Source organism: Meriones unguiculatus, chromosome X (genome assembly GCF_030254825.1).
Source record: "Meriones unguiculatus strain TT.TT164.6M chromosome X, Bangor_MerUng_6.1, whole genome shotgun sequence".
In the NCBI taxonomy this organism is placed as follows: Eukaryota; Metazoa; Chordata; class Mammalia; order Rodentia; family Muridae; genus Meriones; species Meriones unguiculatus.
In genome coordinates this window covers 136,245,263-136,268,413 of record NC_083369.1, presented here as the reverse complement: position 1 = coordinate 136,268,413, position 23,151 = coordinate 136,245,263, and the positions used below count along the sequence as shown (strand labels likewise).

The 23,151-nt window shown below is 39.3% G+C and overlaps 1 protein-coding gene across 1 annotated transcript in view; it reads left to right on the top strand.

Moving 5' to 3' along the window:
- The window catches only part of Ace2 (angiotensin converting enzyme 2), a 49,609-nt gene extending 26,713 nt beyond the window's left edge, over positions 1 to 22,896 (top strand). Inside the window, exons 9-19 of the mRNA XM_060374524.1 lie at positions 1,216 to 1,385; positions 3,996 to 4,222; positions 6,822 to 6,966; positions 8,573 to 8,671; positions 9,828 to 9,950; positions 10,380 to 10,552; positions 12,246 to 12,304; positions 15,616 to 15,716; positions 17,425 to 17,541; positions 20,282 to 20,476; positions 21,945 to 22,896. Coding sequence (XP_060230507.1) covers positions 1,216 to 1,385; positions 3,996 to 4,222; positions 6,822 to 6,966; positions 8,573 to 8,671; positions 9,828 to 9,950; positions 10,380 to 10,552; positions 12,246 to 12,304; positions 15,616 to 15,716; positions 17,425 to 17,541; positions 20,282 to 20,476; positions 21,945 to 22,053 — 1,518 coding nt within the window. The 3' untranslated portion in view covers positions 22,054 to 22,896. The remainder of the gene's footprint in view (positions 1 to 1,215; positions 1,386 to 3,995; positions 4,223 to 6,821; positions 6,967 to 8,572; positions 8,672 to 9,827; positions 9,951 to 10,379; positions 10,553 to 12,245; positions 12,305 to 15,615; positions 15,717 to 17,424; positions 17,542 to 20,281; positions 20,477 to 21,944) is intronic.
- The last annotated feature ends 255 nt before the right edge of the window (positions 22,897 to 23,151 follow it).

Below are 23,151 nucleotides of genomic sequence, written 5' to 3'. Positions count from 1 at the left end.
AACAGATACACATATCCTACTTGGAACATTATATAATGTATATGTATATGAGAACATATTATAGCCCCCAAACATGTTACTTCTATGTTCTTGTGTATCAGTAAACTATGAATTCAAATTAAGACTGTCATGCTAATTGGTACCAATATTTTTATATTAAGCCTTTAAAATTCAATAATATTAATAATGATGATAATGGTATTTACCCTCATCTTCTGTTTCTTATTGCTAGATCTAAAACTGGTTCATGGTGCCATGTATTAAATACTCAAAAACATTGTTTGCCTGACAGGCTTCATTGCCTCGGCAGGCTTGGTTGTCTCCTAAGAGATTGGTCTAAAGGAATTTGCCAGGTGGCACATGCCCATGATTGCCTCCATATAGTTTCAAAACATTCTGAGAGTTCAGATGCTATGGTGAAGATCAGATACTCCTTGGCTTCTAGGTCACAACTGGGCTTTTTGGTTTCAAAGGCCTATGCCTTCATGTCTACTATATTGTTTCTTTTTTCCACTGAGCTGAACATGGAGTTTTGACCCCTAAAGAAATTCAATGAATGACTGCTGGCTTGAGTTAAACAGTCTTCAGCAAATGGGTCATTTTTTGTTTGTTTGTTTGTGTTTGGAATATAAAGAAAGACTATCAAGGATGTAGCTTGGAGGCAGCGTGTTTGTCTAATGTATTTAAGACCCTTTCATTTCTTCAAAGTGCTATGGGGAAAAGTCTGTAACACCAAAAACTCAATAAGGACAAAAAAAAAAAACAAACAAAAACCCACATATAATTCAGTCTGTTGTTAACATTTTTTTGTGTTACCTTTTCTTCATTAAGACTGGTCAATACCAACTAAGTGGTTTGTATATTTTATTTTTTCACTTATTATTTTATTGTTTTTTATAATATTATCTTTTATAATATGAAAATAATTTAGGTGTCTCCAAATTTTCCATTCTACAAAAGTCTCATTGGCTAATCATTTTGATGGCCTTTTCCTTTTTGCTCATATAAAAACATACTCATTGTAATTATTTGACATAATTTCAGACAATTTTCTAGGTTGATTGCCTAGAGGCAGTGCTTTGGAGACATATGATAAACATTCAAAAAGCCCATCTGTCTGTTGGGAAAGTTCTGTCAATATCTGTGTTCAACAGAAAGAATTTCTGTTATAGTACAGGAATTCAACATTGTTCTTTATTTTTTTTTCTCCCCCAGGGCTGGGATGCTGACAGGATATTTAAAGAAGCAGAGAAGTTCTTTGTTTCTGTTGGTCTTCCTCATATGACAAAAGGATTCTGGGCAAAGTCCATGCTGACTGAGCCAGGAGATGACCGGAAGGTGGTCTGTCACCCCACAGCTTGGGATCTGGGGCAAGGAGACTTCAGGTAGCTGGGCTGATACTTACTGTGAAGATACTCAAGGAGAAAACGAATGCAGGATTCATTATGCTTCTTGAAGCATATCATCTAAGGATCTGCAAACGAAGGCTGGGAGTCCATAGGACTAAATTTGTTTTACCTGGGAAAAGACGATCCCTAGCATCCAAACTGCACTTTTTTAATTTTTTATTAATTACACTTTATTCATTTTGTATCTCCCCATAAGCCCCTTCCTCCTCCCCTCCCTCTTCTTCATGCATGCCCCTCCCCAAGTCCCAAACTGCACTTTTAGAGAACAGACCTCACTGGAAAATTTGGATGTTCATTAGAGTCCCATGGTCACAGAGTTGGTTGCACCCATGTTAGGAAAGGTTTCATGATGAGAACTATGACAGATGAACATATGACTCATACATTGGTTTTCCCCTCTGTCTCTCACTCTTCTGAGTCAGGACAAGTGAATAGAAAATTGCAATAAAAGGGAGACAATAGTATTGCCATAAGAGAGACACAGGAAATTTATTGGGAGTTGAGAAAGAGGAATGGGCCACTCCTGAACTTGGAGATAGGGTAGACAGTGGCTTAGGAATTGAGCGTGAAATACAAGAAGTTGGATGGACTCCAGGGCTGTCATCAGGTTGGAAGAACAGAGGGATCAGGTTCAGAGAGGCAGGACCTGGTGTGGGTGCTGAAGTCAGCAAGTTTATGTCAGCAAGTTTAGACTGGAACAAACAAACAACAACAACAACAAAAACATGCAGGAGAGTGGGAGTTTATGATGTGGTAGAATGAGCATAGGCTTTGGAATCCTAGGTGTGTCACCTAATGAGCAGATAACCTTGAGCAAAGTTTCATTATCTATAAAGCAGAACTCTAATGCACAGGTTGCAAGTTTGTGTCTTGAGTTCATTCCTTGGCTTGAACTGGTCATTTTATGTAAGTGAAGACCTCTCAGACAAAGGCAAGTGAAGGACTAGGTTGGGACAGGCAAAGCAGATTAGAATTCAATCTGTGAGAGAGATTTGGCTCCAGCCTCTTTCAGAGGACTCAGGTTCAATTCCCAGCACTCCCATGGCAGCTCACAACTGTCTGTAACTCCTGTTCAAGGAGATCCAACACCCTCATACAGACATACATGCAGGCAAAACATGAATGTACATAAAATAAAAACAAATAAACTATTTTTAAAAAGGAAAGAAAACCCCTCCTTGAGGCACCTCCCATTTGAGCTTTTATTTTTAATAGATATCACTCAGGCATCTGAGAGATAGTAGACCTACTTGGGGAATGAGGACTGATCCTGCAAACTCCCATTAGAATAGAGACCAGTAGTCTTTTCCTGTAAAGATAGTAAAGACACAGGCTTTGAAAGCCTCTGTTGCAATTAAGCAACTGCAAAATTGCTTTTTTGTGGGCTTTTGAATATTTATCATCTGTCTCCACAGCACTGCCTCTAGGGAATTAGCCTAGAAAATTATCCAAAATTATGTCAAAGAATTACATTGAGTATGACTGTGTATAAGCAAAAGGAAAGAGCCATCAAAATTTCATACAGTTGTAGCATGAAAACAGCCACAGGCAACCTATAAACAAATGAGTGGGGCTATGTGCCAGTTAAGCTTTATAGGCAGCAGGCCGTAGGTGATCAGTCAAAATCCTCCATTAAGGCTTAAAAATAAGAACATATTCATAAGTTTCCTAGTCTAGACTTATCTACACAGTAGATAGTAAATTCATAACAGTTATTATAATTGTTGGAAAAAAAGAATATAGAGAAATAAGTTAGGAAAGCAACTTGTGGTCGTATTAGGATGGATAAAGGAAGTTGACCTCATTTTAAACAGTGGTGAGTTCTTAATAATTGTTTATCAGGGTGCAAGGGTCACACAGCAGAATGATAAGAAAATCCATTTGGAAATCTTTTGAAATATAGCACTCACATATCTGAATGGGCATAAGCATATTAACTGGAGAAGGACTACCCCATGTTTACCAAATGTAGTTCTGTTCTCACTGGATCACAGCACAGTTAGACAATTTACCTCTTGTCTTTAAACACCATTTCTCATTGACTTTTATGTGGTGATGGTCTTCCAGACTTCCATGATGTCTCTGATGGCACTTCCTCTATGTATCCCAAGTCTATATTTTCCAAAATCTTGGGTACTTGGACCTCCTACAGCTTTGTCTTTGGCCCTCTTTCTTGCTACCCTGCTCCTGCTTCTTGGGTCATCATGTCTACCTTCACGACTTATACTTTATACCCAACTCTAAATGCCTAGCCCCTACTCTGTCCTGGCAATACATGGTGCTTCTAGAAGACAGTGCCTGTATTCACTTACTGTTGTGCAGTAGGTCACCTTTATCAATCACTTACACACGACTCGCCTCAGAATTATGTAGCAGAGAGCTGTTTATCATTCTATTAGTGTATGAGCGCAAGAATAGGATTTAGCCCTATCCCTCACTTTATATTGTAACTGGCTCATAAGAAGCAAATTGTAAAAAGTCAGTGGTGAATAAATCTTCATGTTGCCCAATCCCCTACAAAATTCTGCTATAGTGATTAAAGTAAACGAAGTAAGATTCGTGTTAACCTTGTCCATTTTTATGCAGAATCAAGATGTGTACAAAGGTCACAATGGACAACTTCCTGACAGCCCATCATGAGATGGGACATATCCAATACGACATGGCGTATGCCATACAACCTTTCCTGCTAAGAAATGGAGCCAATGAAGGGTTCCATGAAGCTGTTGGGGAAATCATGTCACTTTCTGCAGCTACCCCTGAGCATCTGAAATCCATTGGTCTTCTGCCATCCAGTTTTCAGGAAGACAGTGGTACATTTTTCATTCGTTTGTTTCTGGGGTAATTTGATATGTGGAAATGTATTTATTATCATCTATGGGAAAATACTTGTTTTGCTTTATGCCACCTAGGTTAAAAACTGCTTATGGGATTGCTACTGTTAAAAAATTATTTTAAGTATGGATTAGATTATGCCAATTTTTAGTTGTATATTTAAACAAGAAATTGGGATAACTGAATAAATGATCTAAGAATGATCTAATAGAAGCTTGGTGGACTTTCTGAAGATGCTGAAATAACCCTCAGAACTAAATGGTTGTCCCAGGTCTTGAAGGTAATCAGTGTCTGGATTTTTAATTAGTTGGCTGTCATTTTAAGTTCAAAACAAACAAACAAATAAACAACCTCCCTAGAATGTTAGAGTGGGAACAGGTCATTCTCAAACTATTTTTCAAAGAAGGAGTGTGAGTAAAAGACCCATGCTGTCCCTCCACATCAATGCCTGAGGCAACCCACTTTTTGGAGGGAATTGCACTTGATGAAACACTGCAACTTTTCAGGGAGCCTGATTTTCCAGTGAGGTTGCCATGACTTTTGCAAAAGGAAAAAACAGTCTAATACCCTCACTTCTTTAATGGGTCACTCATCCATCTTTTCAATAATTTTTTAAGTTCTGTAATTAATTCATTTTATTTGACTTATTTTTTCATCTTATATATACATGCATCTATGAAAGTGTACTTCAATCCTCTTCTCTATCATTTCCTTTCTTATTCCCTTCCCCTCTCTCCAAACCCATGCTTTCTAACAAATCTCCTTCCTATTTTCATGTCTTTTTGTTTCTTTGTAGCCCACTGCACTTAGTTACCATTTGATCTAAGCCTTGGCTCTCAGGTATGAAACAGCTAGTCAATGAAGTCAAGGTCATGGGTTACATCATTGTGTGCACAATTCATGTTGTCTTGCGGCCTGGGAGTAGGCTAGTGGAGGGCCATCATCATGTCTGAAATAGTCAGTATTAACCCGTATAAACCAGTTTATAAACCGGTAGTGGTGCTTTCTGATGAAGAAAGCAACATGGGAAAGGCAGTTTATGGTAACCATACCTGCTTCCTAATTTTAAAATATGATTCATTCATGCCAATGAACAATGATTTGTGTTGTGGGTTTTTTCACATGTGCCTTGAGAATAGGCAAAGATTGTTAAATCATGTTTCTTCTGATGTATGTTACACAGTAAAAGCACTAGCTTGGCTCTGGCCTTGATTTGTAAATTATGTTAAACCAATAGTTTCCTTCTTTCTTTTCCTCCCTCCCTTCATCTTGACCTTCTTTTTTCTTTTTTTTTTTTTTTCATTTTTGGAGTGTGTAGTGTGTATGTTTTGTAATTTGAAGACAGGGTCTTACTCTGTACTTAGGAATGTTCTGGAATTCACAGCAGACTTTCTACCCCAGCCTCTCAAGTTTTAGGATTCTAGGCATGAACCCCTGTGCCTGCTTCTTTATTTTTCTAAACAAATATATTTAGCACTTACAATATGTGAGACATTTTCCCCTAGAAATATAGTGATGCACAGAGTAGATAATAACCCTTGTATTTACATTTGAGCAATCTTCTGTGCTGTTCTGGAGGTCAGCTCTCCTTCCTTTTTAGACTAATGAACTTGTAATGATTTAATATTCTTAATAACTTATAAAGATTTATTATTCTTGCAAAGGAAGAAATCAGTCCATTTAAAGAACACTGTACTTTTGATTATCCAGTGGATGATACTCTCTAGTTATGTCTATTTTTTGGTTTACATTTATTTTTAGCAAATATATAAAAACATAAGTATTGTATATGTTAATGGAGTAACATGATGTTATGATATATGTATATATCATGTGATGTTTACATTATAGCAAACATATCTATATCTACAGACATCATTGTCCAATCTTGACATTTTTGAGGTTCCTCCTCTCTAGTTTCTTTTTCTTTTTTCTTTTTTAGTGCTGGAAATGAAACTGCGGGTCTTAAACATGTTAGGCAAACACTCTGTCACTGATAGACCTCTTTCTAAAATGTACAAGACATTATTGTCACTTATGTAGCCAGCCTATTGTGCAAAAGAACAATATTTAAAGAATTTTCCCCACCCTAGTTTACAAGGTTTCCCCACATCTATCTAATGTTTGCTTATTTACTAAGGACTCACAGAGGGCATTACAAAGCAGACACTGAACTGGGCATATAGTCTTGAATGAGACATTAACAGTCACTGCCTGCATGGAGCTCACAAGAATAAACAGTATGACTGGGAAAATATGTGTAATTGCCCTAATTAACTCTGATAAGGGGATATTTAAAGAAGGCAATTGAAACTAGCAAAAAGTAAGGGTTAGTTAGCTTGTGGATTTTTACTTTCCTGTTCTATTTCAGGGCTTTATCCTACTCCAAATCCATCACCTGGGACAATACATACGTAATACACACTGTTAATGTCCACTGCCAATATTTCTTATGTAATTATCTTATAGTAAGTCCATTTTGAGGAGGAATAATAACTTGAGATTAGGAAAGTTCTCTTACAAAACTTCTGCTTTCATTTCTTTCTTAATGTTTGGTCTTTTCCATTTTACTTCCAGAAACAGAAATAAACTTTCTACTCAAACAAGCACTGACAATTGTTGGAACGCTACCATTCACTTACATGTTAGAGAAGTGGAGGTGGATGGTCTTTAAGGGTGAAATTCCCAAAGAGCAGTGGATGAAAAAGTGGTGGGAGATGAAGTAAGTTAACGAATTCACAATCAGCAAAATGTTTTCTCATGGGTTTACTGTTTAATTAAAAGCATTTGCTAGCCTCTACCTAAACACAAACAGACACATGAACAGACACAACACACCACACACACACATACACAAACGCACACACACACATACACAAACGCACGCGCACACACACATGTATCTTTATTTCATCACCCAAGGAGAGGGTTTATGAGGTCACCTGAACCCACAAATGGCAAGAGGTTCTGAAAGACTAAGTTCGTCCCCATCAGTCCTCAACCAATGTCAGATGGGCTGGTTGGATAACTACCTTAGCTCCTCTGCTTTCCTGTGGACTAGCTTTTGTGATGAGTACTGTCCACAGAGTCCCAGACTTCCTTAGGGGGGAACCAGCTCACATTACTTATATTACTGATATGCTTGATAACACATCCGTTTGGGAGGAGTCCTGTTGTCATTCTCACCCCTTTGGTCATTTTTCCTGAAACCATTTCTCAGGATATTGTTTCAAGAGTCTTTTTCCAACAGGTAAAACAAGAAATGTGTAATTAATTAGGGGTCTTTCTAATAGTTGTGTATAAGTGAAGCTGTCCACAAAGATCCAAATTGCCTAAAAAAAAGAAAATCTCAATAATAAAGGACAAAACTATTTTCTTTTTAAATAATGTCCCAAAATAAAGGCTACATGGCTTTCCTACTTTTTTTTTTTTGACTGGGCTAACTTTTGAATTCTTGCTAATTTATTTTAAATGAACATGGAATGAGACCTTTAAAGTAATCAATCAATGTATTGACTGCTCACTTGGTCATTTGTCAATTGGAAGTGAAGTTTCTCCTTAGTGTTCCTGCACAGTATTTAGCACTAGAACTAGAAAGGTAGCTAAGACACAGCTTCATCCTCTCAGAGCTCACATCTCAGTGGCAAGGGGGAGTTTTCATGTGAAAAACCACAGCACAGGGAGAGAAATGGCAAAGAATTAAAGAAAGCAATAGAGATAATGCATGCAAGTAGGAGAGTTGAGAGGCAGAGGAAGGAGAGCAGTGAAAAGGGGTGTCAGACTATGATAATAAGGGGTTGAAGGTAAGAGTATATTCCATACAGGTATGAGAACCATTAGTTGATATAATTAACAACTACCACTAAAGCATTCCTAAAAGAGGACCCAGACTCTTGAGGGGGGGGCTTAAGAGATTAACTGCATTGGAAGGAGCTGACAGGATTCACAGAATAAAAGAAGCATTTGAATTAGCTTTGAAGAGTAAGATTTCAATTTCACACAATTGTGTCCAACGGGAGCACATAATGTGTGACTTCTGGTAGGAATTTATAGGGTTTTCACAGAATATTTACAGCTATGAAATGTAATTTATGGACTTTTGAAGAGATAGGTCTTTTTTCAATGGTGTATTTTGGTTGAAGGAAGGCAATATGAGAAAAGCACACAAGAGACTTTGCTTTCTGATTCTTACAGTGCTTTTTATTTCAATTGAAAGTCAGTTCCAGTATAAATAGGACTGCCGGGTGAAACTGCTCTAGTTGAGCTCTGATCTCACTTCTTGTGATTGTCCACCCCCAACTAACGTATTCTTCCTTTTTCTTCCCAAGGCGAGAGATTGTTGGTGTGGTAGAGCCTCTGCCTCATGATGAAACATACTGTGACCCTGCATCCTTATTCCATGTCTCTAATGATTTCTCATTCATCCGGTAAATGGCAGCTTTTTCCTCTCTGTTTACTGTCTAGGGTTGAAAAGGATAGCAGTGGCTCTTGACGAAAAACATAAACAGGGTCTTAAAGAGGTGATAGTTACAAGGCCTTTCCATCTATCTCCTACCCTAAGCTTAATGTAGGTGATCAGTTTCAATTCAATTTAATGGGACATGTTTTATCAGGTTAAAGAAACTGTTAAGAGATCTTTGGCCCATTGTTAAGGATTGTCCCACTTTGCTTTGTATTGCTTTAGTAAACGCTGTGATCGAAAGCAACCTGGAGAGGAAAGTGTTGGTTTTGTCCCAGTCCCAATCTATCACTGAGGGAGGACAAGGCACAAACTCAAGCAATGCTGGAGAACCTGGAGGCAGGAACTGAAGCAGAGGCTGTGGAGGAACACTGCTTACTGGCTTGCTCTCCATGGCTGGCTTAGCTTGCCTTCTTGTACCTCACAAGACCACCTGCCCATGGGTAGTACCCCCTCCACACCAATTATGGATCCAGAAAATACTCCCTAGACATGCTGAGAGGCCAATCTAAATGAAGTGTTTTCTCAGTTGAGGTTCCATCTTCCTAGATGACTCCAGTTCAGGTCAAGTTGACAAACAAAACAAAACAACCAACCAGCACATCAGGACCAGTTAGTGAAGCAGAAAAAAATACTTTTAGTTCATTTTCTTATCACTAGCAGAGTTTACTATACATCAAAAGAGTATTCTACTATTGTTATTTTGTCTTTTGTTTGAGACAGAGACTTATTGTGTTCCAGGCTGGCCTTGACCAACTGAATGCTGGGATGCAGGCATGTGCAGGCCTTACTTTGTGTATTTGTAAGAATGGGAATATTACTTATAAGGCATATGGACCAGCTTGACACCATTTTCTAGGAAAGGGCTATAAGTCTGTTAGCAATGCAAATGTGAACTAACCTGTGACAGAGTAGCAACACAGCTCTATCATCAAATGTATGCACTGCAAACAGTGTGGTGTGCATCTCAAGAGTTCATGGCAGAATACTGTTACAGGAAGACTTTTAAGCCAATACCTCTGGGATTACTTGGGCCAGGGATGTAAATATTCACTTGGATCTCTACTCTACTATAACAGTAAAACATGAGCTTTCTTTTGTTTGTTCCTTTGTTATTTGTACAGATATTACACAAGGACCATTTATCAATTCCAGTTTCAAGAAGCCCTTTGTCAAGCAGCTAAACATGATGGCCCACTGCACAAATGTGACATCTCCAATTCCACTGAAGCTGGGCAGAAGTTGCTGTAAGAAATGCTCAAAATACTGAATCTTTTTTAGCACCCCATATTATTAATTCCCATGCCTATGATTTAATTTAATTTGTTTTGTCTACCCTTCCCCGCCAAAAATTAGGACTTCAGAATATCTCCAAACATCCATGAAATAAATGTTGTTTGGGATGAGACAGGAATCTAGGTCATGAGATGCCTGCATGGGCTACCTCCTGTCTCTATGTGACAACGATAGGGCTCTCTTTTAAGCAACTGAAAGGATGGAGAGATTGAGGCTTTAATATGAAATTTCCTTTCCATCTGAAAACATGCCTCATTTTTCAAACTGCCAGAAGATAATTTAGCCAGTTCTAAGAAAAGAAGTATACAGAGTGTAGGTGCAAAGGTATGCTCATCTGAAACCCTTCAAAACTGACCCGCATTCTGTCATTTTTCGTGTAGCAATATGCTGTCTCTTGGAAAATCAGAACCCTGGACCCTAGCATTGGAAAATGTGGTAGGAGCAAGGAATATGGATGTAAGACCTCTGCTGAATTACTTTCACCCCTTGCTTAACTGGCTGAAAGAGCAGAACAGAAATTCTTTTGTGGGGTGGAGCACTGACTGGAGTCCATGTGAGTTCACTGACTGTACCCACATTGTACATTGTTCCTTGTTTGCTTCTCTTAGTGTCCTTTAGCTACAGCCTTGAAGGGACTGTAGCACAGCTGACTCTGTGTTCACTCTCTTTTAGACTATGTCACAAGCTGTTAAATGTTCTTATTAGTCTCAAGTCCTCAGTATAGCACTTTCCTACTGCCCTTGACCTCATTTGCTCCCTGTTGCTGTGATAAGAACCTTGACCAAAAGTAAACTGGAGAGGAAAGGGTTTTTTCAGCTTACAGCTTCAAGTCCATAGTGAGAAACTCAAAGCAGTAATCTGGAGGTTGGAGCTGAAGAAGGGCTATAGAGGAAAACTCTTTACTGGTTTGTTCTCCATGGTTTGCTCAGCTTGATTTTTTTTTCAGGACTCCCTGCTCAGGAGTGGCATTGCCCACAGTGTGCTGGGACTTCACATGCCAATCGTTAGCCAATCAGATGGAGACTTTTTTTAATTAAAGTTCATCTTCCCAGATGACACTAGCTGTGTCAAGTTGAATGAACAAAGAAACAAAACAAAACAAAAATGTCCTAACCAGGACATTCTCCTAAGGAAAACACTGTCATCAGCTAGACCGTGTGTTTTTGACAGACACATTCATCTCTCTGGAACCCTGTTTCCTTTGCTATCTTATTATCAGTCAATCTTAGAACTCCTCTCCTACCTACTCTTACACTTCCATTGTTCACTATCTCAGTAAAGTTTTTTTTAACTTTTATTAATTACACTTTATTCACTTTGTATCCCCCCATAAGCCCCCCTCTCCTCCCGATCCCAACCTCCCTTACCTTTCTGCATGCATGCCCCTCCCCAAGTCCACTGATAGGGGAGGTCTTCCTCTCCTTCCTTCTGATCTTAGTCTATCAGATCTCATCAGGAGTGGCTGCATTGTCATCTTCTGTGGCCTGGTAAGGCTGCTCCCCTAACGTATTCTTTTTTTAGTAAAGCTGTTGTTAAAATTTATATCTGGCCACCTGCACAGCCACATAGCACATTATGCCATATCCTTTTTTAAGTGGCTTGTCTGTATCAGTTTCTACTCACTTCAGTTTTTGGCATACACAGTTCACCATCAAACAGAGCAGTTCTTTATTACCAACTAGTAGAAAACATCTACTCTTTACCGCCTCCATTTTCCTGCCTAGGAACTTCCCCTCGGAGTCTTACATACTCCATCTTCACATGGACCATAATTGTCCTTCATAATCATCTCCTGGTTCTTCTGGGTTGAATCCCATATGCTGGGTTCCATATTTTCCTTCCAGGTTTGCTTCTTGTTCTGGTGGAGAACAAGTTCCAATTGGCTGTCTGAGTGATAACAGTCTGTAAAACCCTGCCCTTTCCAAAGTGGCTTAGCCACAAGCTCAGTATCATTTCCTACTTTCTTCCCACCTTAGCTGTATCCAAATTCTAAGCTTTCTCTAGCATTCTCTCTCCTTTGGCCTGTAATCTTTTCTGTGTCCACATCAAGCAATGATTTAGAGTCCTCCTAGAGAGCAGTTACAAGTTTCTCATCATTTATCATTCTGTAAAAGCTGTATCTTTACCTTTGAAAGAAATCCTCTTACTGTCACCGTGATGCAGTCTTGGAATGGGAAAAAAAAAATGTTCGGTTAGTCTGTTACACTGTTACCTAAACCAAGTGCGTGAAATTTCTCTTTAATCAGATGCCGACCAGAGCATTAAAGTGAGGATAAGCCTAAAGTCAGCTCTTGGAAACAATGCAGTGAGTATATTCTAAATGGTAATTCTATTTTTCTTTAGTACATTCTCTTCCCTTGAAATCTCATTTCAGCATGGTTTAAATAAGGGGAGACCACATGGGTCTCTGAAATTAAAAACCCCATCTCTTGCCTTCAACTGACTCCTTTTCCCATCCCCTCCCTTCCTTTTTTCCTTTTTCCTTGTAATCCATCTCCTATTGGATAGGTAATGTCTGCTTTTCATTTGTGACCTTGAATGTGTTATGAAGATTGTGCAGAAACTGCTGTATCAAACACCCACTTTGCCAATTGACTTACCACTATGACTTATACTGAAGGTCGTGGTCGTATGGTTATATGATGAGGGGTTGTTTCTTTTCTTAGGTTTTTGGTTGGTTTTGCTTTCTTAATTATTTACATCCTAGTTTTATTAACAGTATGGTTTGTGGGCAAAACAAACAAACAAAGAAAAACAACAACCAAAAAGAAAATAGTCAAATCTGGAAGCTTGTTAAAAGTGTAGCATCTCAGGACCCAGCCCTTAACCTACTTAATCATGACTCTCATTTTTGTAAGCCATCTGTATGGCTTGTATACATCGCAACGACTGGGAAACTCTGATTCTGAAACTTGGCTCAACAATAGAACTGCACGGGAAGTCTTCAAAATATGAGTACATGAGCTGCCCCTGGAAAGACGCTGGTTTAATTGCTCTCGAGTGTGACACCAAGGTTTATGGCTGGCCTTGAACTCACAGGGAGCCTCCTGTATACTTAGATTAAAGGCATGCACCACCATGCCCAGCCTCATTTTAAACCTGGAGTTTGGGTGTTAGCTTGGCAGTTAAAAACACTTATGCTTTTTGCCGAGAATCCAGGTTTGGTTCCCTGCAGTCCTATGGTAGCTTACAACTATTCATAACCCCAACTCCAGGGGTTCGTGTGTCCTATTTTAATCTCCATAGGTAACAGGCACAAACATGGTACAGGCAGAACACTAACACACAGAAAATAAGTACATTTAAAAATTTTAAAGGCTTTTTAAATCTCTCAGAAGTTTTAAGTACAGCCATGTTTGAGAATTACTGACTTAGAGATGCACTTTAAGATAACAAAATATTTTATAGAAAATCTTATACCTTTAGTTATTACTCGTCCCTAAGAACTAGCCCTGGGAAATACAAGCTTTAAAAAGAAAAGACAATTTTATTAGTATGTAGTAGTTGTACAAAATGAATTTCATTGTGAGATTTACATATATTTACATAATTTACTTTGACGATAATTCACCCCTTCATTCACTCCCTATCTTCCCCAACCACACCTCTACTCTTCCCCTTCCTATTTCCCAATAGTCTCATTTTCAGTAATAGCGTTGATTAAGAAAGAGGAGAGGACATGCTGTCTCAGGTCGATGAGATCAGCAGCTTAGGTGTGTCCTGGAAACTTGAAAGCTTTGCAGGTTTAGAAGTCAACCTGGTACAATGAGATAAAACAGTCCAATGTGCAGCAGAAAATTATTGTGTCATTGTATAGAGCCAAAGATTCCATTTCTACATCCCCATTTCCTGATAAGTGAAAGATTTCCCAAGACTTGAAACAGAGTTTTGCTATAATTTTATAAATAAGACACCAAAATATAAATAATACAATCGTTAACAAATGGAAACAGAAGAAAGCAATTTTCTTTTTTATTGAAAATAGGTTGTTCTCATATACTACATTCTCAGTGCAGTTTCCCCTCCCTCTACTCCTCTCAGTTTCTCCCATCAGGACCCACTCCCTTTCTGGCTCTTATTAGAAAAGAGCAGGCTATCAGAAAGAAATTGTAGAAACTCAAGTCCATTCCTTCTCAACTCTGATTTTGCATTGTTAGTTTCTCTCTTTCTTTTTTCTTTCTCTCTCTCTTTCTCTTTCTCTTTCTTTTTCTTTCTCTCTCTTTCTTTTTTCCTTTCTTTCTTTCTTTCTTTCTTTCTTTCTTTCTTTCTTTCTTTCTCTCTCTATGTTTTTCTAGACAGGGTTTCTCTGTGTAGCCTTGGCTGTCCTGGATTTGCCTTATAGACCGGGCTGGCCCAGAACTCACAGAGAACCGCCTGCCTCTGCCAGAGTGCTGGGATTACAGGCACGCACCACCACACCTGGCTGCATCGCTATTTCTTAATGTGCATTGTGGGCTCAAGAGGGTATTTATCTTTATTAGTTCTTCATTGGCCTAATAAATTGAAATTACTCCTGGCAGATCAGGAAACTTCTCAAATATCATGTCTGGCTATTTGCTCCCATGTTCGGTCTCCATGCACATTTGATGGTGTGACGTTCAGAAGCTGATCACTGAGTGAGATGTATTTTCAGTATCCATGTGCAGCAGGGCTGAAGTATCTGCCCATTTCAAGTCAGTTCATGATGGACATCAACTGGAATTATGGCATCATGTTACGAATTTAGCTTTTAAATGTTTTAAATTATAGAAGTACTAGCCAGAAAATGACTAGAGATAGCACTGATATATCATTATTTAAAAACTCATGCTTCGCATTTCTGGGTAAAACCAGGCTTAAGCGAACATTCTTTTGTAAGTTTCTGTGTTGCTTTTTCTCTGAAAGGGAAAGGACAAAGTAAACTCCGGTGCCATTTATTGCTCTCTACTGCCAGCTAGTGGAGGAAATAGTGAATTCAAACTTTCTACTTTCTAACCTTCTACCAGACTGCAAACACACAAACAAGCTGGGTTTTTGTTTGTTTGTTTTAAGATTCCTTATATCTCAACCTGGCCTTGAAGTTGTCATGTAGCCAAGGCTTCCCTTGATGTCTTGATTATCTTGCCCCTACCTCTCTAAAGCTGCCATTAAAGTGTGCACTACCACGAATGGCTCAAATAGCCGAGAAGTTTCTATCAAAACAGTAAAAGCTAGCTTTAATTGCCTACAAAATACAGACAGTGAATACAAAGTTTTGGGCTGTCTCCCATCTTTAAAACCTATTTTTAGAGTTTTAATTCATATCTTGTTTTAATCCATATTAAACCAAAGTGAAAGAACTGGTGGGCCCCATTGTCCCTGAAGCAGGAATGGTTGCCTGACCAGCAATATTAGCACTGGGGTAGATATGCAAATCCTTGGGTCTTATTCCAGACTTTCTAAATCAGAAACTCTTCAGGTAGAATCACTAGTGAGGTTAAACTATTCCAATGCCGAATGCTGATTCATGCTCTCATTGGAGGGCACAGACTTGATGGCCGAATCCTTGGAATAGTGACAAGGACGCTCTCGTTTTCCTCTGTTCTATGCCCCCCCCCCACCCACCAAGTGATTGATGTCTTTCTTCTGAATTTTCAGTATGAATGGACTGACAATGAAATGTACCTGTTCCAATCATCTGTTGCATATGCCATGAGAAAGTACTTCTCAGAGGTCAAAAACCAGACAGTTCCTTTTGGGTGAGTTGATTTGCTAGGTTCTATAGATAACCCCTCTCCACTACTCTAGAGCCTGAGAAGTCATACTTAAACTTTCTTCAAGTGAAATCAAGGAGAATATCCAAGTGGACTTTATTCTTTACATTTTTGAATTCTTTGGCAATTTAATATATGTAAATACTGTATTTTGTATTTCTCTCATCTGACTCCCACTGAGTCCTTTCTTCTTCCTCCTACCCTTGTACCTTTTTTTAAATTGTTGTTTTGTTTATTTAGGGTACACTGAACTTAACTAGGGTTGCTTGCATAAGCATAGTCTAAAATTTTATTTGGCATTCTGGAATTTGTGTCACTTCCTTTTAGGATGCTTTTGGTTTAACTTGTAGATTCCACAAACATTGCTGTTATTAAATCTCTCTCTCTCTCTGTTTCTCTCTCTCTCTCTCTGAGTGTGTGTGTGTGTGTGTTCCACACACACTCACCCCACCCTTAGTATTAAAAATAAGAAAAAAACCCAGAAATTCCTGCCTTGTGTTTTATCAGGATAGAGATAGAAGGAGGGAGGGAGGGGAGAGAGAGAGAGAGAGAGAGAGAGAGAGATAGGTAAATGTGTGCTATGGAGAAAAATACAGTAAGATATAGCCAGGGAATGTTCTGTTTTAACTGAGTTGGTTGGAAAGGCCATCACTAATATTAAGAAGCAGGGAGAGAAGCAGAAAGGCCATCAGTGCAGACAATGGGAGAAAGTGTTCAGCCAAGAGAACAACAGGCGCAAAGTTCAATGAAGTAATACCCATTGACTGCCAGAGGAAAAACAAGAAGGCTGTTGTAGGTGGGGAAGCATCTACTCTAGGGCAAATAGGTATTATGCTAAGGGTAGTGTTGGGGCAGGGTAGGGGGGTGAAAATGATCCAAGTAAGTTCATTTGGGCCTCAAGGCCATTCCATGGACTTTGGCATTTGGAAATGTCAAGTAGTCATTCAAGGACTATAGACATCCTCAATGATTTTACTGTTTACTGGGACCACACTGGTAGCTATGCGAGCATGGCCTTGTCACATTGTGTAGTAATCCCTAATTTCACCTTCCTCCATAGACTCTACACAATGCTTTGCTGGATGAGGCCAAGCTAGAGAATGTTAACACTGTGTCTCTGTCTGTGACACTAAGACAACACTGTCTACCATGTTGCTTCTCATACTCTTAGGTCACCAATGATTTGTGATCTCTCTCTCGTTCTCTTTGTCTCTCTCTGTGTGTGTCTGTCTCTTTGTCTCTCTCTGTCTCTATTCTCTCTGTCTCTCTTCGTCTCTGTCTGTCTTGTCTGTTTCTCTCTCTGTGGGTGTGTGTTTTCAAGACAGAGTTTCTTTGTTTAACGGCCTTGGCTGTCCTGGAACTTGATTTGTAGATCAGGCTGGTCTTGAACTCACAGATACCTGCTTGCCTTTGCTTCCTAAGTGCTTGGACTGGAGTCTTGCACCACCAATTTAGATTGTGGGGCATTACAACTTTTATGCAATTGATTTCATGTGCTTTGGATAGTGTAAAACACTTTGGTCAATTCTTTCTTTCCACAATTTGGCCTACCCTGTACCTCCTCATACAGGAGCCTTCCTCTAATCTCCTTTTTTTTTATCATAAGGGGGAAGACTTCCTTTCTTTAATGCATTCTTGCATTAGAAAAGAAGAAAACATGTTTCTTTTGTTTTGTTTTGTTTTGTTTCCAAAGGGAGGAAAATGTATGGGTGAGTGATCTGAAACCAAGAGTCTCCTTCAAGTTCTTTGTCACTTCACCCCAAAATGTGTCTAACATCATTCCTAGAAGTGAAGTTGAAGACGCCATCAGGTGATGTTTTACTTTCAAATAAACCATTTAAAGGAGAAGGGGTTAGCTAACGCAGCAATAGTTGACATTTGGTGCAATGTTTTTGTGTTGCCGAACATCATTCAAAGTCTTTTACATGTTTTACTTCGTCTCGAAACATGGGTTGTGGTTATTACCGTTGTTCTGTGGTATATGGATGAATTTGTGTATGGGTGTGTACATGTGACACGGTTGCACATGTGAAAGCCAGAGGTTGCCATTAGATGTCTTTTCTGACCTGTCACCACCTTGTTCTTTGAAACACAGCGTCTTGCTAAACCCAGTATCAATCAACTCAGCTAGACTGGCAAATGAGCCTCTCCCCCATCTCCCCCATCCCTCAGCATTGGAGTGGACGTATACTGGCTACTGCCTAGCTTTTTATGTAGGTGATGGGGATCAACACTCAGCTCTTCATGCTTACGCAGCGGCCATTTTGCTGGCTGAACCATCTCTTTGGCCACACAAAGAAAGGAAGAGATTGGGTTTTAATTTTATGAGACTCAAATAGCAGGAGACATGTTTGGATTGGGGACTGTCCCAGGATTGCAGGCTCTTAGACAGAGATTTAGACCTAAGCCGTTTATTTGGGAGGCAGTGCCAAAAGGCACTTATCAAGAAGTGGGGAGAGGTGACGGATTCCAAGCTAAAAGCAAGTCACCATTGTCAAAAACTAGAACCCAATCCTGCCTTGCAACTCTTGTAAATGGGCAAATGTGCACCTGAGTTGTCTCAGCTGAGGGCCGGGGGAGCTGGGATAGTCACTACTTCTCACTGGTCATTGTCTGAGAGCTGTTTCCAGGTCACACTCATCCCCTGGTCTCTCTAGCTTGACAATGGTCTCAGGCAAAGGGAAGAAATTTCTCATGAAAGAAAGCTTGGCTAGCATGTTTGGAAAGTGCAGAAGGGAAATGGGCACACACTGCCGCCATTTGTTACAGGCATGTTATTGAACTGCCCAAAGCAGGAAATAAGGCAGGCAAACATCAGGTTCCTTTCACATTGGTTGTCTCCCACACTAAGAGAAGAATTTACTATGGAGTAGGGATTAGTCACAAGAAATGCCTTGTCCAGTTTGCCTCTGCTGTTTTACACAAGATAGCAGGAATGGAAGATGGTTTCTTCCATTCCAAGATTGTTCCAAACAAAGATTGTTTCTCTTTGTCATTGGAAAGGAAGGGAGGGAGGAGGGAAGGGGAAGGGAGGAAGGGAGAGGAAGAGAGACAGAGACAGAGACTGGGAGGGAGATGGAGAGGGAGAGAGAGGGGGAGGAATAGAGGAGAGAGAGAGAGAGAGAGAGAGAGAGAGAGAGAGAGAGAGAGAGAGAGAGAGAGAGAGAGAGAGAGAGAGAGAGAGAGAGAGAGAGAGAAACCTGGCTACCTGGCATCTCACTAGGTGGCACTATTGAGCTACACCAGAAACCCCATTTATCCTTGAGACCAGATCTCAGACCTGCTGGGTGTGCTTCGAAAGCGTGTGGCCGGTTTTAGGTGTATGAAATCATGCCCAGAGATTCATTGTCCTCCTCCAAACAGGCTAGACTCAGCCTTAGACAAAACGCTGGGATCGTCATGAAAGAAACTCTTCAGGTTGACAGGGGCTATGACTAAGTCTAAGTAGGCCGGTTGTTTTCCGATGGCATTTGACCTTCTCACCTGAGCTACACCCATAGAAAGGAGGCTGTGGTGCCAGACACTGTAGTCTATGGACAGGAAAAAAAAGGGAATTCAGTTATGCTTTTCTGTAAATTAATTTTAATTAATTGGCTTTTAAAGACAGAGTCTCTCTCTGTAGCCTTACCTGACCTGGAACTTGCTCTGTCGATCAGGTTGGCCTCAAACTCATAGAGATCCACCTACCTCAGCCTCCTGAGTGCTGGGAATAAAGGTGTGTGCCACTGCTGCCACCTGGCTATCTGTAAGGTCATTTTAGATACACACTGAAAACTTAGAAATTCTTGCCAAATATCTTAACTGTTCCTTTAAAATGCAATACTCATACATGATAAATACTAGCCATTTGTTCATTCTAAAATTCTTTCTTTTTACAATGAAGCCTATTAATTTGTATAACTTTATTTTCTGAACATTTCAGTGTATGTGCCTGCATGTTTGCATGTGTATTACATGTATGCAGTGCCTGTGGAGGCAAGAACAGGGTGTCAGATCCCTTGGAACTGGAGTTATAGGCACTCGTGAGCTGCCCAATGTGGATATTAGGGACCAAACCTAGGTCTTTTGGAAGAGCAATACCAATCTCTTAACCATTGAGCCATTTCTCCACCCCACCCCATTTCTAAATTTCTAACTCAAACTTCGAATAAGGTTGTTGATAGACCTAATTCAGATTACCAGGTATGAAAGGGTCATAACTGTTAAAAATGCATCTTTCCATTGGCCCTATCTACATCAATTTTATTGTTATTTTAGATGTATATTTTTGTGGCTTTTTTTTTAAAAGACACTGTATTGATATGTTCCCCTGGCTGTCCTAGAGCTTGCTATGCAGAGCTAGTTAACCTCAGATTTGTGTAATCCTTTCTCCTTTGCCCCGAGAGTACTGGCTTTACAGACATGGACCACTGCACAAAGTTCTAGCTGTACATTCTTATGATAAGTGTTATTAAATCTTTTTGGGAACCCTGGTATTAAGGAGGAAATAACTAAGCAGAATTTTATTTGGTCTAAGCATCCTCTTTAATACATTTTTCTTTTGCAAATAGAATGTCTCGGGGCCGCATCAATGATATTTTCAGGCTGGATGATAACAGCTTGGAGTTTCTGGGGATTCACCCAACACTTGAACCACCTTACCAGCCTCCTGTCACCATATGGCTGATTGTTTTTGGCGTTGTGATGGGAATTATAGTGGTTGGCATTTTTATCCTGATCATCTCTGGGATCAAAGATCGAAAGAAGTAAGTGTCCTTTCCTTGATGTATCTGTCTTTTAGAAAGCATGAATTGGAAAAGGTGGCAACAAATAGCACTGTATATACATAGGCCAATTACTTATGTGGACAATTATCTGCCTAAGTATTCTAATGTATCTCTTCGTAACAAGCCAAATTTTATCAGTTCTTAACCCTCCTAAGCTCACATACTAGATGTGCAGCCTGCATTGTATCCACAGTGTCACATTGGGACTGCAAACTCTGTGAGGGATTGTCCTCACTGATGAGCCTTGCTCCAAACACAGAGGAAGAGCTGATGAGGAGTTTGAACTCTATTGTCACCTAAGAATGAGTCCTAAGATGGGCTTCCTTTTTGGGTGACTAAAAATCCTTATCATTTTAGTTCATACTAAAATACTCTCAGATGAATCTTTACATGAATTAGTCGATTTTATTTAATTTTTTTAGCATAGAGATTTTTTTTCAATTCTACCAAATAACTTACTTTTAAAAAGTAAGGCCGTGAGGATAGGTAAAATCACCCACCACACAAGCATGAGGACCTGAGTTTGAATCCGCATAGCAAATATGAAAACCAGGGGCAGGAATGCTAGTATCTGTAATTGCAGCATTCCTCAAGGTTGATTCAAGGCAGAGGCAGAAAAAGCCCTAGAAGTTGGCAGGCCGGTTAGCCTGGCGTACACAGCAGAGAAACAACAGAGACCCCATCTCAATCACAGTTGGGGTTGAGAGTCAACACTAGAGATTGTTGTCTGATCTCCACATGTGCACAGTAGCACACATGCACCCACACTTACATACATGAACATATACACACATATGCAGATGCACAGGAAACATTTTCTAGGTGGTGCAGTCACATGGTTAAAATTTTCAAAATATAAAGGAGTCATAGGATTCCTTTGCCATTCTTTGTTTTTGAGTTTCCTTTCATCCAAAGTTATCAGTTTTTAATGTTTATGAACTATATACTACATACTTTTATTTCCTGCCTAGTATGTTTTGGAGGTATTTCCAGACTTTTTTGCTTCCCACTCAATATGTTTTAGAGATCCTTCCTGATTGGCTGCACAAAGCACTTCCTTTTTTCCTGGTAATGTAGTTTTCCATTTAGTAGCAATGTTCTCCATGGTTAACAAATGCTTGTGTCTATTTAAAAAAAAAAAATAACAATGATTTCATCCAGGCAATTTCCTGTGCATGCTAATATAGATGCAAGATAAATGCCAAACAGTGAAAGGCTAGGTCAAAATCCACATGACTTCTAATTTTAATCGACACTTCTAAATTGTTCTCATTGGGACAAAATGAACGTATACACATAGCACTCATTTTTGAAGGTTCCCATTTTTTTTCTCAGCTCAGCATCCTTCACACAGGATGCCATCAAACTTTTTGATAGTCATCTATTGGGTTAGTGTGAGTGTCTTTCTAACATCACTTTATTAAGGTAACTTTGCTTTACTTAACAGGAAAAATGAAACAAAAAGAGAAGAGAATCCTTATGACTCCGTGGACATTGGTAAAGGAGAAAGTAATGCAGGATTCCAAAACAGTGATGATATTCAGACATCGTTTTAGAAAAACACTTGTCATTTTACTTTATGCAAATGTTAACTTTATACTACTCAAAATATAAGATTATATACATGTCATTAGATTATCAAAACTATGATCTATTCAGTAAAAGTTGTCCAAAGAGCATCTGACTTGAGTGGGCATCTTCACTGACATTGCTTTCAGTATTTATTTCTGCCTTGGTACTTGATATCTCTTTTGTTTATTAATAGAGATGTTCATCTTAGAGTCAAAGAGGGAAATGTGCCTTTGGCCTCACAGTCTGTCCAGAGATAATGTAAATGGAGAAAGCGTTGGGTAGCTGGAAGATGAAACGATGTATCTTGGAAGCAAGGGTTGGATTTGGTATGACATCTGTGGTGTCAGCTGATAGAACTGCTGAGGCTGAGAATGGTGCTCGCTGTTCAATTTATTCCATGTGTGACAGATGGCCTGCATCATGTTCTGTGACTTCTGCATTAACCCACTTCATAGTAATACTTGAAATGTAATTTCAAGTATTTTGTTCACAGTAATACTTGAAATGGACTGTCCCTTCTTTAGCATTACAGCTTCAAAGGGTAAAGAAGCGTCATGTAGAGAACACCAACTTTTCTCTCTCAAACTGCTTGGTCAAAATTCCTAATAATATACAACTAGCACAGGAAACTCGATGAACCCAGAACATGCCTGATAGAAACTTGCTTCCATTATTCTCTAACTGTGGAAAGAAGGAAAATTCCAGTTGAATGTGGACCCTGTGAAATGGGTGCCCAGTCTCTGAAATTGTTTGTATTCTCTCACAGGGTCTGAGCAATGGTGAACACAAAGCAGACCTCAATAAATACTTATTAGATTTGTACTCTCCTCTGGTGTTCTGTGTGCTTTGGTGTCTATTATTTCTGGCTTTCTTTCAATCAACAAAGTTGTCATCTTGGACCAAGGAATTATAAAATCATTTCAAAAGATTTGTGCTCAGATTGTATACACTGACAGGTTAGGAAGCAAAAGCATATCATTATTGGATATAACAGTACCATATACCCGAAGACTGATTAAAACTATATTAAATAAGTTCACACGTTCAACATATTATATGGAGACCAGTATAATGTTAGAGTG